We start from the raw sequence: 18,467 nt of genomic DNA, 5'->3' as shown, positions 1-18,467 counted from the left end.
CATACTTGCAGTTACACCCCAAAACACATTCTGCTACTCTTCCTGAGTATGGTGATACCAAATGTGTGAAACTTTTTCACAGCCTAGCCACATAGAAGGGCCCCACATCCAATAAGCACCCTTAGGCGTTCTAGGGGCAAAAATTACACATCTAATTTCTTGACTGTCTATCACAGTTTTGGAGGTCCTGGAGCACCAGGACAAAGGAATTACCCACAAAATGACCCCATTTTGGAAAGAAAACACCCCAAGGTATGTTTTAAGAGTCATGTGGAGTCTTCTGAAGACTGCATTTTTTGCCAAACGTTTTTGGAAAATGTGAAAAGAAGATGAAAATGTATTTTTTTCTATGCAAAGTTGCCAGTCTATGAGATATATCTATTACACAACATAGGCATACTTAAAATTACACCCCAAAACACATTCTATAACTCTTTCTGAATATGGCGAAACTAAATGTGTGAGACTTTTTCACAGTCTGGCCACATAGGGGGGCTCCACATCCAATAAGCATCTTTTGCAGTTCTAGGGGAAAAAATGACACATCTAATTTCTTGACTACCTAATGCCATTTTGGAGGTCCTGGAGCATCAGGACAATGGAATTACCCACAAAATGACCCCATTTTGGAAAGCAAACACTCCAAGCTATATTTTAAGAGTCATGTGGAGTCTTCTGAAGACTGCATTTTTTGCCAAAAGTTTTTGGAAAATTTGAAAAGAAAATGAAAATGTTTTTTTTTTTATGCAAAGTTGTCAATCTATGAGATATTTCTATTATACAACATAGGCATACTTAAAATTACACCCCAAAACACATTCTATAACTCTTCCTGAATATGGCGATACCAAATGTGTGATCAGAGATACCGTGAGCTGGCAGGCAATGTTTTGTGAGTGTGTGTGTAAACTGTGTGCAAAGACTAAAAAGTACTCACAGTTTGCTGTAATGGCTCTCAGGTGATCAGGACTGGTATGGTGGTGATCAGGACCCGTGGGTTTGGCAGCGATCAGGATCCAATGATGTGGCGGTGATCAGAACCCGCTGGTATGGCGGGGATCAGGACCCACTAGTTTGGTGGTGATCAGGATCTGCTGGGGTGGTGATCAGGACCTGCTGGTATGGCTGTGATCAGGATCTGCTAGTGTGGCGGCGATCAGGACCCGCTGGTATAGCTGTGATTGGGACCTGCAGGTGTGGCGGTGATCAAGACTTGGTGGTATGATGATCAGGACCTGGTAGTGTGGAGGTGATCAAGACCTGCTGGTGTGGAGATCAGGGACACTGGGACGCTATGCAGTGATCAGGGACACAGCTGGGCCGCTGTGTGGCGATCAGGGACACTGACGATCAGGGACACTGACAATCAGGGACACTGACGATCAGGGACACTGACGATCAGGGACACTGACTATCAAGGACACTGACGATCAAGGACACTTGTGATCAGGGACGCTTGTGATCAGGGACGCTTGTGATCAGGGACGCTTGTGATCAGAGACACTGACGATCAGGGACGCTTGTGATCAGGGACACTGACGATCAGGGACACTTGTGATCAGGGACACTTGTGATCAGAGACACTGACGATCAGGGACACTTGTGATCAGGGACACTTGTGATCAGGGACACTTGTGATCAGAGACACTGACGATCAGGGACACTTGTGATCAGGGACACTTGTGATCAGAGACACTGACGATCAGGGACACTTGTGATCAGGGACACTTGTGATCAGGGACACTGACGATCAGGGACACTGGCGATCAGGGACACTGACGATCAGAGACACTGACGATCAGGGACACTTGTGATCAGGGACACTTGTGATCAGGGACACTTGTGATCAGAGACACTGACGATCAGGGACACTTGCGATCAGGGACACTGGCGATCAGGGACACTGGCGATCAGGGACACTGGCGATCAGGGACACTGGCGATCAGAGACACTGGCGATCAGGGACACTGGCGATCAGGGACACTGGCGATCAGGGACACTGACGATCAGGGACACTGGCGATCAGGGACACTGGCGATCAGGGACACTGACGATCAGGGACACTGACGATCAGGGACACTGGCGATCAGGGACACTTGTGATCAGGGACACGGGCGATCAGGGACACTGGCGATCAGGGACACTGGCGATCAGAGACACTAGCGATCAGGGACACTGACGATCAGGGACACTGGCGATCAGGGACACTGGCGATCAGGGACACTGGCGATCAGGGACACTTGCGATCAGGGACACGGGCGATCAGGGACACTGGCGATCAGGGACACTGGCGATCAGGGACACTGGCGATCAGAGACACTGGCGATCAGGGACACTGGCGATCAGGGACACTGGCGATCAGGGACACTGACGATCAGGAACACTTGTGGTCAGGGACAGTCAAGGACACTTGTGATCAGGGACAGACAATCAGGGACACTTGTGGTCAGGGACAGACAGTCAGGGACACTTGTGGTCAGGGACAGTCAGGGACACTTGTGATCAGGGACAGACAGTCAGGGACACTTGTGGTCAGGGACAGACAGTCAGGGACACTTGTGGTCAGGGACAGTCAGGGACACTTGTGATCAGGGACAGACAGTCAGGGACACGTGATCAGGGACACTGTGATCAGGGACACTGTGATCAGGGACAGACAGTCAGGGACACGTGATCAGGGACAATTAGGGACACTTGCGATCAGGCTTGCTCTTGCTCAGGCTATCCGGCTCCTTCTCTCACAGACAGAACTCCGTGTGAGGAGAAGGAGCCGGAAGCCGCACCATGCGGCTTCTGTTTACATTTAGACTGTGTCCTTATTGGACACAGTTGGTCACATGGTACAGGACGATTTCATTGGTCCTGCACCATGTTACCTGATCCCCTGTATCTGAGGGACCCGGCGATCTCTGGGCACGCACGTGCGCGGTCAAGGGGGCGGAAGCCGCACCATGCGGCTTCTATTTACATTAAGACTGTGTCCTTATTGGACACAGTCGGTCACATGGTACAGGACGGTCCTGTACCACGTCAGGTGATCGCCGGTATCCGAGGGACACGGCGATCCCCGGGCTCGCGGGTGCACGCTCTAGGAGCCGCGCACGAGCCTCGGATGCGGGCGGCCGTTTACAAACGGCCACCCGACCCTGCACTGCCACCGTCCGGCCGTTTATATACAACGGCCGGTCGGGAAGTGGTTAATAACTTCAATCTTCTTCATATAACACTGCTTACAATGGCTTGTTTCTTTCATACAGTAGCTTATTTCTTTCATATTACAGTGGTTTGATTCGATAGATTGATAAATTTGTTAGATTCAGTAAATTCGATTTGCTATATTCAATTCGGTGGAACTACAATTAAAACACACACAACAGTTTCAACACACAGATCCACCTGCACTGCCAAACAATAGAGGAACACACAAGTGCATTAAATACCTATTTGGCCTGCTCTGCTTCCATAAAGCTTTTCTGATTGGAACTGTCTGTTTCCTCTTCTGTCTGGTGAGCATGTGTCTCTAGAAAATCCTAGCAGGGAGTTTTACATAGGCATAGATGTGAAACTGGCTGGGATTGGTTAAGGCTCTGTACAGTATGAGGCTGTCTGTGATTGGCTCATCTTTAACTAACTCTTAAAGGCATATTTTCCTTTTCTGCTTCTGCTAACACAATGAATATATAAATGTCATATAACAATCAAAGACATAAATTACAGCAATGATTTTGCTTTTGGCTTTAACATATGCACATATATACTATACTGAGGTTATTGGCAGGTTTGGTATACACATATATGTGAACCATATTAACAACCTAGGACTGGTCTTAGCTGGCCAGCTACACTCCCACCAAAATTACCTATAATTCTATGTCCTTAGTAATAGAATTCGAACATGAATTTGAGGAATTTTCCATCAGTTTCTCAACTCTCCAGTGTTACTCTCAAGCAGAACAACTAACTTTTGTATTGGACGTTCCAACTTGAGTGGAGTTGTGAGACGTTTTCCCTTTTTGACCAGTTTTGAGTCTCCCATTTGTAACAAAACTCTTCTTACTAGTCCTTCTTCGTCCTTTCGAGCTTCTAGGACTTTGGCCAATTTCCATTGACTTCTAGGTAAGTCATCTTCCTTTACTAACACTATGTCGTCAACATGAACATTTCTTCTAGGCGTCTGCCATTTACTTCTTAGTATGAGATGAGCTAAGTACTCCTTGCTCCATCTATTCCAAAACTGCTCTGATAGATATTGAACTCTTCGCCATCTTTTTCTTGCGTATAAATCCTCTTTGGTGAAGTTGCCAGGTGGTGGCTGTATGTAATCAGACTTAAGGTGAAGTAGATGGTTGGGCGTTAGAGGCTCCAAGCTTGTTGGGTCGTTGATGTTGTTGACTGTAAGTGGACGACTGTTAACAATAGACATTACTTCATAGAATAGTGTCCTAAGTGAAGCATCATCTAATCTTCCGGCGTTCCTTTTCAAAACTGAACTTAGTACGTTTCTTACAGTTCTGATTTGCCTCTCCCAGACTCCGCCAGTATGGCTTGCATGTGGAGCATTCATGTGAAAATCACACTGTTTCTCTAACAAGTACTCAGTTACTTTTTCTTTATCAATCTCTTTTAGAGCCTTGTTCAATTCATTCTTTGCTCCAACAAAATTAGATCCTTGGTCAGATCTAAGTTCTCTGACAGTACCTCTAATGGCTATGAAACATCTTAAGGCGTTGATAAAGGCGTCGGTTGACATATCTTCCAACATTTCCAGGTGAATTGCTCTGGAGCTTAGACACGTAAATATCAGTCCGTATCTCTTGTACTCCTTGCGGTTTTGTTTGGTGATAAATGGGCCGAAGCAATCCATTCCGCTATAAAGAAATGGTGGTGATGGGTTTACACGATCAGATGGTAGATCAGCCATTCTTTGTTCTTCTGTAGGTCTACGTGCCTTTCTACAGATTACACATTTACTTATGTACTTCGCTATAACTTTGCTTCCTTTCACTATCCAGTAACCACCTTCTCTCAAACAGCTTTGAGTAAAGCTTCTTTCTTGATGCAAGGATTTGTTGTGGTAGTGATTGATAATCAATCTTGTGAAGGTAGAATGTTTGGGTAGAATTGCTGGATGCTTAACTCTGTTAGGTAGTGATGCATTTTCCAGCCTCCCTCCCACCTTCAGTATACCATCCTGCAGAATAAGATTAAGCTTGTACAATGGGTGGTTGTTTGGAAGTCTCATAGATTCTTGACTAAGTCTCTTCAATTCTTCACTGTAGAATCTTTGATGAATGAGTTTTATAACCGTTTCTTCAGCTTTCACTCTTTCCTCTACATTCAACGATTCTTTCTTTCTGATTCCTTTTGCTAAGCGTTGAATTCGAGCTACAATGTTTATGACTGTATTCCACTTTGAACATCTGGCTAGTCGTTCAAGTATGTCATCTTGACACTTGGCAGCAGTGCTCAATGTTTGAACTACCTTTACTTCTGGATCACCCATAGACAGTTCTGTATAACCTTCATTGGGTATGATTTCCCTTTCCCAAAGGAACTCTGGACCAGTGAACCAATTTGAATTCTTCAATTCTGTTACATTTAGGCCTCTTGAAGCATGATCTGCCGGGTTTTGCTTTGTGTCAACATAGTGCCAATGTTCTGGATTTGTTGTTTTCCGAATTTTTTGAACTCTGTTAGCAACAAAGGTGTGGAATCTTCGAGCTTCATTGTTTATGTAACCTAGGACAACTTGTGAGTCTGTCCAAAAATGTTCTTCATCTATTTTCAGTTCCAATTCTTCTCTCAGAAACTGACTTACTGATGCTGAAACGACGGCTGCCGTTAGTTCGAGTCTTGGTATTGTCTGAATATTGTTGGGTGCTACTCTGGCCTTTCCCATAACTAGGGCACAGTGTATCTTTCCTTCTCCTACTGCTCTGATGTAGGAGCACTGACCATAACCATGACTACTGGCATCTGAAAAGTGATGAAGTTCTATTTTCTTGTACTTTCCGAAATCAGGAGGTACAAAACATCTGGGTATCCGAATTTCTTTCAAATTTTGCAAGTCTCTTTTCCAACTCTCCCACCTTGGCCTCAAGCCTGCAGGTATGGGTTTGTCCCATCCCAACTTCTGTCTGCATAATTCTTGCAATATTTCTTTTGCTCTGAGGATTACTGGTGATAAGAATCCCAACGGATCATATATTGAGGCTACTGTGGAAAGAATGGTACGTCTAGTTGGAACTTTCTCTTCCATGGATATTTCAAAGAAAAAATTGTCGTTTTCTACATTCCATCCCAATCCGAGTACATTCTGAACTGGAAGAGGATCATAGTTAAGATCCACATTCTTTATTGTTGATGCACGTTCGGAGTCACTGGTGGATTCTAGTACCTCTCTGTCGTTTGAGATGAATTTGTGAAGACGCAGGTTTCCTTTTGCGCATAACTCTTGGCTCTCTCTCACCAACTGAATTGCCGATTTTGAGGATTCTAGGCTTATAAGACCATCATCTACATAAAAGTTTTTCTTCAAAAAATTTGCTGCTGATGGACAATCCTTTTCATTCTGATTGGCCAGATACTTCATACCATAATTGGCACAACCTGGGGATGATGCTGCTCCAAACAAGTGTGCTTTCATCCTGTATTCCGCTGGCTCTGTATCTGTATCTCCGTCTTCCCACCATAGGAACCTCAGGAAGTCTCTATCTTCTTCCTTCACATGAAATTGGTGGAACATCTTTTCAATGTCGCACATGACTGCTATGGGATACTTTCTGAATCTACAGAGTACTCCAGGTACAGTGTTTGTAAGATCTGGTCCCTTTAGTAGATGATCGTTCAATGCAACATCATTGTAGCTTGCTGAGCAATCAAAAACTACTCTGATCTTATCTGGTTTCTTTGGGTGATAGACACCTTGATGTGGGATGTACCACACTTCTCCATTTTTAGGCTGACCATCAAGTTTCTCTGCGTGCCCTTCTTTGAGGATTTCTTTCATGAAATTCAAATAATCGTCTTTGAGTTTGGGATCTCTTCCCATCCTTTTCTTTAAGCTTTTCAATCTTGTCAGGGCAAGATCTCTGTTATTTGGCAGATGAGGTCGTTCTCTAAACGGTATGGGCATTTCAAGATAACCTTGTTCATTTTGCTGAATATTATCTTCTAGAACTTGTACAAACTTTATATCCTCTTGGGATACACTCTTTTCATTACAACTTACGTCTGCAAAGTCGGATTCTAGGATTTTGAGTACTTTTGCTGGACTTACAGTTGGTAACTCTTGGACAGATATTCTATGACACAATCCTGTCACCTGTCCTGAATCTGCAATCTGTCGTTTTCCTCCAACAACACCCCATCCTAGATCAGTCTGGACTGCGTAGGGTTCACCCTTTCCTCCTGCGATTATCTTTCGTAGCACCAACGCCTCGGGGCAGTCGTAGCCTATCAACAGTCCAACACCAAATTCCTTCAGCGGGGACATTTCATGAGATATGACAGATAGGTGTTCCCATTTGTTGGCTGTTTCATAGGTAGGTATGCGATCTCGATCCAGAGGTATGTCGTCTTTTGTATAAGCTGGAGGTAGATCTAATATGCAGTTTGAGTGGAGTCCTCTAACTCTCAATCCTTTGACTCTTTGACTGTTCACCAATGTGTCTCTTCCTGTCATTGTGGTGAGTTTGAGTTTCACTGGTTTTGTGGCCACTTGTAATTTTTTGCAGATTTCTTGATCAATAAAGGTGACGTCACTCTGGGCATCCAGTAGCGCATAGGCGTATACCTTCTTGTTCTTCCTTTTAGGATTTGAAATACACACTGGTACAACCATTGACGTGCCATTGATTTCTCTTTCTCTCACTCTGCAAGAGAATACTGTTGCTTTATTTTCTTCCTCAGTGTCCTTGGGCATTATGGATTTCTCTTTCTTTGGACGTTCTTCATGTAGTTGTGTAGGATGACGTCCTTTACAAACGCTGCAAGTGGCCCTTTTCTTGCATTCTTTAGTAATATGGCCTTTTCTTAAACATCCAAAACACAGCTGATTATCAAACACAAACCTTTTCTTTTCATCTGGAGATCTTTCCTTCAATTGTTGGCACTTATGTATGGAGTGATTTTCTTCACAGAACATACACTTGAAGGTAGTCTGAAGACTTGTCGGTTCAAACTCTTTACTGATCCCAGTAGTGATGTTGAACTTGCTCTCATGGGCATCTGGACCTTTAGTAGCTGTGTTGGTTGCAAAGCTATTTGCTCTTGCACGTCTTATCTCTCTTGTAGGCCTTTCTTCTAAGGGTTTTAAGACATGAGATGCTGTTACTGGATTACACGCTATTCGTGCTTCCTCATTGACAAATTCAGAGAACTCTTTGAAACTTGGGAAGTTTTTGCCTTGATCTAACTGTTTAGTCACATAGCGATTCCATCCAGAAGCCACTTGTTCTGGTAGCTTGGCTAGCATCCTGTGGTTTTCTAGATAGTCGTTCAATACTTCTAGTCCTTGAACATGTGGGATAGCGTTGCTGCATGCTTGCAGGAAGTCGCCATACTCTTGGAGCTTGAAGTGTTCTTTAGGACCTATTTTAGGCCAGTTTATCAACTTCTCTCTGAAAGCTCTTTGTACTAAGAAGGGATGACCATATCTTGCATTTAATTTTTCCCAAGCTTGCTTGTAGGCTTCTTCATCTTTCCTATAGAAGTTACCTTCAAGAACCTTTTTTGCTTCTCCGCCAGTATACCGCTGGAGGTAGAATAACTTGTCCACTGGACGGGAGCAATTATGTTCAATTATCATTTCAAAACTTGCCTTCCACTCTATAAACTTCAGTACGTCTCCGGAGAATATAGTAGGTTCTGGAACAGGAAGTCTAGTGAGAAATATTCTCTGAGGTTTCGCCGGGTCAGCAGTTGCAACATTCGTCCACCAACGTGACCACTGCCATGACATATGAGAGTTGAATTATCTGGTTCTCTTTTTCCACTTTGTTCTGAATCAGGTGAGTCTCTCTTCTTTTCTCTATGAGCAGGGATGGAAGGACTATGACTTATTTCTTTACTACATGCTGGAGATTTCCTTCCATTTTCCTGGGCGTAAGGAAGAACGTAGGAGTCAGCTTCTCCACTTAGTACTGGTTTGGATCTATGACTACCCTGATTCGTATCCTCTTCGTGCACTCTGAGTCTGGCTTCTATAATCTTAACTTCCTTCTGCCTTTCCAGACTTTCCATTTTATGGCGCTGAGCTTCCAGTTCGGCTTCCATTTTATGGCTCTGAGCTTCCATTTTATGTCGCTGAGCTTCCATTTCGGCTTCCATTTTATGACGCTGGGCCTCCATTTCGGCTTCCATTTTATGGCGCTGAGCATCCATTTTATGGTGCTGAGCTTCCATTTCCTGGCGCTGAGCTTCCATTTCCTGGCGCTGAGCTTCCATTTCCTGGCGCTGAGCCTCAATGGCAGATTCCATCTCAACTTCTGCTCTTTTGGCAGCGAGTTGTTCAGCTAATTCCTTTCTTTTGGCTGATGTACTTGAAAACTCTGTTATGTGGCTGGTGCTTCTGCTAGTGACGGAAGTCACACTTGAGATTGTTGTTCCTCCTAAGGACCTAGCATAGTCTTTCATGAAGAGCTCATTCATTCCCTTTCGTGCCTTGACTTCATCATACTTTGCTGCAGATGATAGTTCTCTCATAAGCTTCACTAAATCCCTAGTGACTGCGGTACGTGTATCCATGTTCCTTACAATATCCTGGGAGGGTGTCAAGGATGACCGCAAGTTGATATATGCTGTCATAAGCTCCGACTCAGAATCTTCTACCGTCTCTATTATTTCACTGAAATTCTCCTTTATGCTTTCTTGTTTTAGCTCTCTGCGAATGCCTATAATGTATACTTTCCACCTCTCATACATTCGGGTGAACTTTTTTCCGTTCAGTGCTGGCTCTTGCTCCAAATTTTCTAGCACCTTTTGGGTCGGTTTTCTGTCCCGTGATGAACGTCTTAGTTCACCTGTTTCAGCTATATTTGTTTGGGGCGAGACTACCGTTACATTGCACCTTTCAGATTCAGAAAGGTTCTCTTGCTCTTCACCTTCTACCATATCTATCATTGCATCCGCTAACAGTGGGGTGGCAATGCTAGGCTCAGCCATTTCTGAATGCTATAACAATTAATATGAATAATAAGGACCTGTCACTTTAAATGCAATACTAACAAATGCAAGAATAAATGACTTTCACTTTACATGTAATAGCACCAAAATACAGGCAATAAATTACTTTCACTTTAAATACTTCAGAATCATATACTATAAATGTCTCTCTTTTATTAAAAGTCTGTATTCTCTTGAGCACAAAAATGTCTCTTGCAGAAACCTATGTGCATAAGTGAGTAATAAAGGAAAGCTCTGACCTTAATTGAAGAGCAGGATATCATGATCTGAAGGTTGCAGAAACAAACGTCAGTCTTAAAGGAGACTTTTCTTTTCTTGATGCGGTGACTTGCGATGCTCTGAGGTGACTTGCGATGCTCTGCGGTGACTTGCGATGCTTTGCGGTGACTTTGCGATGCTCTGCGGTGACTTGCGATTAGTATCGTGAACTCTCTGGATGCAACACGTGGTCTCTTGATGGATAGCGGTGCGAGCACTCTAGCTCTGGACTCTGGCCCTCCCCCCATGCATCTCTTTCTCTCTCTAGGGGTGCAGGAGGTTTGGTGCTCTTTCTCTGACTGTCTTGCCTTTGCCGGTATGCCACTTTAAGAGTCGGCTGCCGTCTTACTAATGCGCACGTGCTATGGCCTGTACTGTTCCTCTGAGGTGTCTCCGCGTGGCGGTATATGCTGGCGCTCTATTTCTCTAGTGTACTCTTTACTGTGCAAGTTGAGGAGCGCTGTTGCTTGACCTCTGTGGGTAATAGTTCCACTGTGGCAGGCGCAGCACCCTTTGGTGCCTAGTGCGCTGTGGCATTAGGAAAATTATGCAATTGCTGTTTCTTTGTTTGATTAGACTGACTTTACTCTGTAATTCCTCCAATGCCGCTCTATGGATGCAGTAGGTTTAAAGAGTACACCGAATACTTTAGTTAACTTTTTTAATAACTTCAATCTTCTTCATATAACACTGCTTACAATGGCTTGTTTCTTTCATACAGTAGCTTATTTCTTTCATATTACAGTGGTTTGATTCGATAGATTGATAAATTTGTTAGATTCAGTAAATTCGATTTGCTATATTCGATTCGGTGGAACTACAATTAAAACACACACAACAGTTTCAACACACAGATCCACCTGCACTGCCAAACAATAGAGGAACACACAAGTGCATTAAATACCTATTTGGCCTGCTCTGCTTCCATAAAGCTTTTCTGATTGGAACTGTCTGTTTCCTCTTCTGTCTGGTGAGCATGTGTCTCTAGAAAATCCTAGCAGGGAGTTTTACATAGGCATAGATGTGAAACTGGCTGGGATTGGTTAAGGCTCTGTACAGTATGAGGCTGTCTGTGATTGGCTCATCTTTAACTAACTCTTAAAGGCATATTTTCCTTTTCTGCTTCTGCTAACACAATGAATATATAAATGTCATATAACAATCAAAGACATAAATTACAGCAATGATTTTGCTTTTGGCTTTAACATATGCACATATATACTATACTGAGGTTATTGGCAGGTTTGGTATACACATATATGTGAACCATATTAACAACCTAGGACTGGTCTTAGCTGGCCAGCTACACTCCGGATCTCTCCATGAAGAGTACCTATCACATGCCTATTGCTTTCACAAAGGATGTTTACATAACTTGTGACAGCAACAAAAGTGATAAAAAATAAATAAACTAGGCAACACGGTGAAAGTAAAAATAAATATAGTTTTAAAGTGCTCCTAATCCCCGCGTGGTCACACGCATAAGCAAACACACGCGTCGGTCCCGCACGCAAGCAGCGATCATCCCACACATGTGAACGTCAGGTCATGGACACTAATTCTAGCACCAGAACTCTACAAATCTAAAGTGGTAACCTGTGAAGGCTTTTAACCACTTCAAGACCGGACACTTTTACCCCCTTCCTGACCAGGGCAATTTTCAGCTTTCAGCGCTATCACACTTTGAATGACAATTACGCGGTCATGCAACGCTGTACCCAAATGAATTTTTTACCATTTTTTTGAAACAGATAAAGCTTTATTTTGGTGGTATTTATTCACTGCTGCGATTTTTATTTTTTTTGCTATGTAAATGAAAATGTCCAAAAATTTTGAAAAAAAGTGTTTTTTTTATAAAATTTTGCAAATAAATAATATTTCATCATAAATCTTTGCCAAAATTTATTCCGTTATCTTTTTAGTAAAAAAAAAAAATCCAAATTAGTTTATAACAAAAATTATAATTTTTAAACATTTTTTTTGCATTTTTATTTTATTTTTTTATATTATTATTTTTTATTTTTTTTTATTTTTTTTACATACTGTCACCCTAGCAGTATAGTGTCACCATGGTGAGGGGGGTGATGAAGATTTTTTTTTTTTTTTTTTTACACATTTCTTTTACACCCATATAGGATGTAAAAGCAATCATTTCTCTTTCTCTCTGTGTGCATTCATGCACTCATTGAGAAGTACTGACTGATCTGTGATTGGTCACAGCTTGTCACATGGTACAAGCCTGTTGTGAATAGGCTTATACCATGTGACCTCTGTGATCATTCACAGATTTCACACGTAGTAAGCAATGATGTCACAAGTGACATCTTGCTTACTACTTTGCATGTGATCACTGATTGGCCAATCAGTGATCACATGATCGGGACCTCGTACAGAGGTCCCGTCCGACGATCGGTGTTTCACTGTGTCCGGAGGACACAGCAGGCACCGGATCGCGGTGCTGCGCGCTCCCAGGGAGCGCGCACAAGCAGGGTGCAGAGAGGCCGTTTATAGACGGCCACCCGACCCTGCAGTGCCACCGTCCGGCCGTTTATATGCAACGTCCGGTCGGGAAGTGGTTAAAGTGTCACCTATGAATAGTAAAATTTATGGCATTTGTCGCCATTGCACGGGAATTCGCAGTATTAAAGTGTGACAAATTTGGTATCTATTTTCTCAGCGTAACATCATCTTTTATACTGTACCAAAAAATTGGGTTATGTATTGTGTTTTTTTGCATGAATATTGAAAAAGTTTTTTGTTTTTTTTTAAATTGCATTTGAAACACCGCTGCACAGATACCGTGTAACAAAGAATGGCAGCACCCACCCATTTATTCTCTAGGACCTGTGCTTTAAAAAAATATATATTATTTGGGGGTTCTAAGACATTTTCTAGCAAAAAGTACTGATTGTTACATGTAAACAAAGAGTGCCAAAAATTCTTGATCTTCAAGTGGATATTTTATACCATATAAAGAAATACCATATTTCATGACCCATTACATAGGCTTTCTCTAATGTTTTTCATTTTTCTAACTGAGTTCGTTATATTACAGAGGATGGACACAATCATTATATCTGAAGTTAAGAAACCGAAACCGCTGCAACCACAGGGATTACCAGAACATATCCAGGAATGGTATACATTTTTCTCATTCAATTGATTTCTTTTGAAGTATTTTAACCACTTCAAGTCCGGACACTTTCACCCCCTTCCTGTCCAGGCCAATTTTCAGCTTTCAGTGCTATCACACTTTGAATGACAATTGCGCGTTCATGCAACACTGTACCCATATGAATTTTTTAACATTTTTTTGAGACAAATAAAACTTTAATTTGGTGGTATTTATTCACCACTTGGATTTTTATTTTTTTGCTATATAAATGAAAAAGTCCAAACATTTTGAAAAAAAAGGACTTTTGTTATAAAATTTTGCAAATAAATAATCTTTCTTCAGAAATCTTGGCCAAAATGTATTCAGCTATCTTTTTAGTAAAAAAACAAAAAAACAAATTAGTTTTCTAAATTTTTGTTTTACTTTTTTATATTATTATTAATATTTTTTTTTTAAACATACTGTCACCCTAGCAGTACAGTGTCACCATAGTGACACTGTACTACTTGTGGGCGGTGATGAAGATTTTTTTTTTTTTTACACTGATTGCTTTTACACCCATAAAGGCTGTAAAAGCAATCATTTCTCATTCTCTCTGGCTGCATTCTTGAGAAATACTGTGAGAGCTGTGATTGGTTACCTGGCTTGTCACATGGTACCAGGCTGTTGTGAATAGCCTTGTACCATGTGACTTCTGTGATCATTCACAGATTTCACTAGTAGTAAGCAATGATGTCAGGAAGTGACATCTTGCTTACTACTATTCATATGATCACTGATTGGCCAATCAGTGATCACATGATCAGGACCTCACACAGAGGTCCCATACAGCGATTGGTGTTCCGCTGTGTCCTCCGGACAAAGAGGGCACTGGATCGTGGTGCCGTGCGCATCCAGGGAGCGTGCAGAGGCAGGGAATGTGGGAGGATGTTTGTAAACAGCCATCCGCTCCTGCACTGCTTCTGTCCAGCCGTTTATGTACATGGGGCGGACAGGAAGTGATTTTAACATATAAATATATATATTTAATGAAATATATTGAATATGGACAAAATTGTAGCATTTCAAATATATATCAATGTATTTGGAAAGAATTCTTTTAAAATATATTTCAAATATATTTTTCTTCCATATGGGAAGGTTTGAAGCCTATAGCATGGGCTCACCTAAATACTCAATAGGGATTTAGTTCTCAGTTTAGTCTTTCCTAATACAGTCTACCAGTGTGTAAATTTACTGATAAATGTAGCTCTAAAATGTTCAATGTTTGGCCAAACCCAAGGTAAAAACGATCAGCATATTCACCATATACATAAAAATGTCAGTTTTTTTCTTTCACAATAAAAGCAGCTGAGCAATGTTCATTTTCACACTGTAATCTCTCCAGAGCAGGGCTCTCCTGAACCACTTGTATTGAATTCTTTTACAACTGTACTGTCTGACTTCCTTTTGTAAAGCAACAGGCAAACTGTTGGTGCTATAAATGATGTATAATAATAGCATGGCTCACAATGCATCACCTTTGTAATGGACATTTCTCAGCTGCTTTTATTGTGAATGGAATAAAGTGAGAATTCATTCATATGGTGGATATGATGATCGTCTCCACTCTTGTATTTATCAGTGTGATTTGATAGTATGAATAGCACACTCTTACTATTTCAATAGTCAGACAAGCTTTATTTTTCTTTCCTTCATTTGGGGCAGACCTACTAAATATGCCTGAATGGAAACAGCTCTAACTAGATTGCTATGAGCTGGGACTAGCACCAGGGGCGGACTGACAACTCATGGGGCCCCCGGGCAATAGTGGATCATGGGGCCCCTGTGTCCTTGCTCAAACTCAAAAAAGCCTATGAAAAAGGTACCAGGGGCATCTCATGGGGCCCCCTACTGACCCCGGGCCCTCGGGCAGTGCCCGAGTTTCCAAATGGTCAGTCCGCCCCTGACTAGCACCCAAGGCAAAAACGTTCTTCATTGTCTTCTAAGTCTATTGTGCTGTCACTTGTGTTATAGAAAGTGGTCTATATGGGATGCCTTGATTTTATTGAAAGATAATACGATCTATAAAACTGGAAAAATACTTTCTAGTAAAAAATGGAAGAGAAATACTTTCTAGAGGAAAGGATATAGATTTGAAAAAATGGGTGGCATTGTGTGTGGGCAGGTAAAAGGGAATAGATAACTAACTTGACCCACCCACTCTTATATGAACCACAAAGACATGGAATCTGCCCACCCATAGATCATTCCCATAGGTAGGTTCCAGCAAATTATGTCTTTGATCTATCATTAGGGAAGACATATTCAAAAGGCCATAAAGGTTTCATTAATCTGAATTAAATCTTGTTGATGTGATCAAGCAGGGTGAGATTGGGATCACAATCATTTTTCCTAATGAGATTGCGGCTGTAGCGCTACCCTCACAGGAGCTGCTTGTTTGTTGCCCCAGTTTCCCCTTGCTTTGGCCCGCAGCCAGGCAGTGTATTTCATCAGCAAAATACACAAACACTCTTCCACTCATTGTCTACAATGACCAGTCTAGAGGATGTTTGTTTTTGGAGTTTATTGTAGAACTGGGGATAGGGATGGGGAATTGTAGTAGGAGACCCCAAAATTAGAACTATTCACACTTTAGCTGATCTCTTAATTAGGGTAATACTTATGAGCCACTTATTGTGAATTTTCAAGGTTTGCTGACATTAATCACATCCTCAATTAATGTGTATACAAGAATAAAATAAATAAATAAATAAATGTCGCGCTCCTAATTAATAATAATACGTGTAACAACTTATTATTATGTGAACAAACAGTAATAATATAAATGTGAAAAAAATATATATAATATATAATGTGCCGCTAAAATAAAATAAAGTCTCTGATGATGACTAGATATTGACTGTTCAGACAACAATGTGTGATCCAAAAAACAAACAAATAAACGTCTCTGGTGAAAAATAATAGGTGACTATTCCAATATTAACAATAAAGTGATCCACAAACGGTGATTTCCAGTGACTCCTTAATGTGATAAGGTTATGCGCTCACCTCCTTATAAGCCTATATAAAGGCTTATATCGCTTTTTGTTCACAATTGGAACTCTGTGTATTGTGTTGCACCGTGTAAACAGTGGTGGGTATCCTTTAGGTGCTTGCCACTGCTCCTCAGCTCATAAGCCAATATCCCTCCAGGGATCTCTCACTCCCTCTGCCGCTGCTTATCTCCTCCTCCTCAGATTTTCCTTGGTATCATACCATAAGAAAGAAATAGGAACATAGTGCCTTATCCTTTGAGATTTATATTTTATTATGTGCCCAAACATATGCACTCACATTGTTAAAATATTAAAACAGCTTGATAAAATTATACTCTTTAGCTGTGTGCGGTGACCAGTGGCGTAACGCTATGACGTCACTCTAAACACCCGCGGACGGTGAGTATGCACTGTATGTGGCGCACACTTCTAAAGAGTATCATTTTATCAAGCTGTTTTAATATTTTAACAATGTGAGTGCATATTTATTTTATTTAAGCGGCACATTATATATTATTATTTTTTTTTTTCAGTAGATAGCAGACTTCCCTTTGTCACATATAGCAGCAAGTAGTTTAGGAGTAAGCAAAGTCCCTTTAGCAGTAGTAGTAGTTACAAGGCTGCACTCCTCAGGTATAAGCCAGTTATGACAGACTGTGACAGCCCAAAGGTAACATAGCTAAGCAAAGTCCTTTGCAGTAGCAACACTTTGACAAGCTCTTCAGAACACTAGCCAGTGTTCCCTTTTTTTCTGGACCCACGCTGACTATCAAACCCCAGGGGAGATGGCAAGCACACAGCGTCCCCAAGTTTCTCAATGTCAGCACTCACAATGCCCAAGGATAGAATGGTTGCCTCCTTCCAATCTTCCAAGCAAAACCCTTCAGTGATACCAGACATAGCCTTGGCAGACAACTCCCCTCAGTCAGTTTCCTGCAAAACCAGGGTCACTCTCTCTAAACTTTAGGCCCTCAGTTTGACCCACCTGAGGCCACATGGCAACAAGTGCCAGGCGAGGCAGTCTGCATCGAGCTTGGCTGGTACAATCCTCTCCTGGGAAAGATACGGAACCCATGTGCTCTCAGAATATAAATACCACTCCCAGCATGCAATGGGACTGCCTTCCCCTGCAATTGGCCAAGGCTGCATCCATATTCATGCTGTTCCTTTGCCTAGCCCCTGCCGATGTTCTGGAAGGCTCTCATAGCTTCCTGAAGGTGGGCAGAACTCAGACAAACTCCAACAGCACCAGAGCATCATGGGCAGACCTAACTAATCAATCACAGCACTCTGTTAAGCAGAATACCACACTGAATTTACCTGAGAGTTTGTCTGGTAAGCAGAGAAACACAGCTATGTTTAACCTAACTATACACATCCTAGCACCTAACTAGGAGGGTGCCACATGGTTATAAACAGAGGTGATCTTGCAAATACCTAAAGAGGAATACTGTGCAATTGTCCCAATGATGTTACCAGAATTTTTTGGCTAATCATCTATCAGAATATCAGAGTCACTGTTGAGCTATCATCTGATCATTTGACCTCCATTCAATTTTTAGCAGCTCCAACTGATACTCATAGAGGTAGTGCTGACATTCCCAAATAATGTGCAGCATACAGTAGTAGGTAGCTAGGCTTTGTTGTTTTTTTTAGACAGAGACTGGGTAGCAGCCTGGGATGAGTCAGCCTGGAAGTGAAGCAGGAGTTCACCTCGGTACAGGCTATGAGGCTCTACAGGTCAGGGCTTCTAGAGCCCTCCCACCCTTCCATAACTTTGGAGAAGGGGAGGAGGCCCAGATCTGCATGTTTGAGGGACCTTGGCTGATTCCCAGGCAGGAGGCCAGACATGGTGACCAAGGACAATCCTT

The 18,467-nt window shown here is 42.1% G+C and overlaps 1 protein-coding gene across 2 annotated transcripts in view; it reads left to right on the top strand.

Annotated features, from left to right (window-relative positions):
* The window catches only part of AOAH (acyloxyacyl hydrolase), a 202,443-nt gene that overhangs the window by 154,265 nt on the left and 29,711 nt on the right, over positions 1-18,467 (top strand). For both annotated transcript variants that reach the window (XM_089687015.1, XM_089687006.1), the window contains exon 13: positions 13,499-13,581. In XM_089687015.1, the coding sequence (XP_089543141.1) occupies positions 13,499-13,581 (83 nt within the window). The remainder of the gene's footprint in view (positions 1-13,498; positions 13,582-18,467) is intronic.

The sequence above is a fragment of the Staurois parvus genome, unplaced genomic scaffold, assembly GCF_062004578.1.
Source record: "Staurois parvus isolate SC_StPar_1 unplaced genomic scaffold, SC_StPar_1.0 ptg000020l, whole genome shotgun sequence".
NCBI lineage: Eukaryota > Metazoa > Chordata > Amphibia > Anura > Ranidae > Staurois > Staurois parvus.
This window is presented reverse-complemented; position numbering and strand designations above follow the sequence as displayed.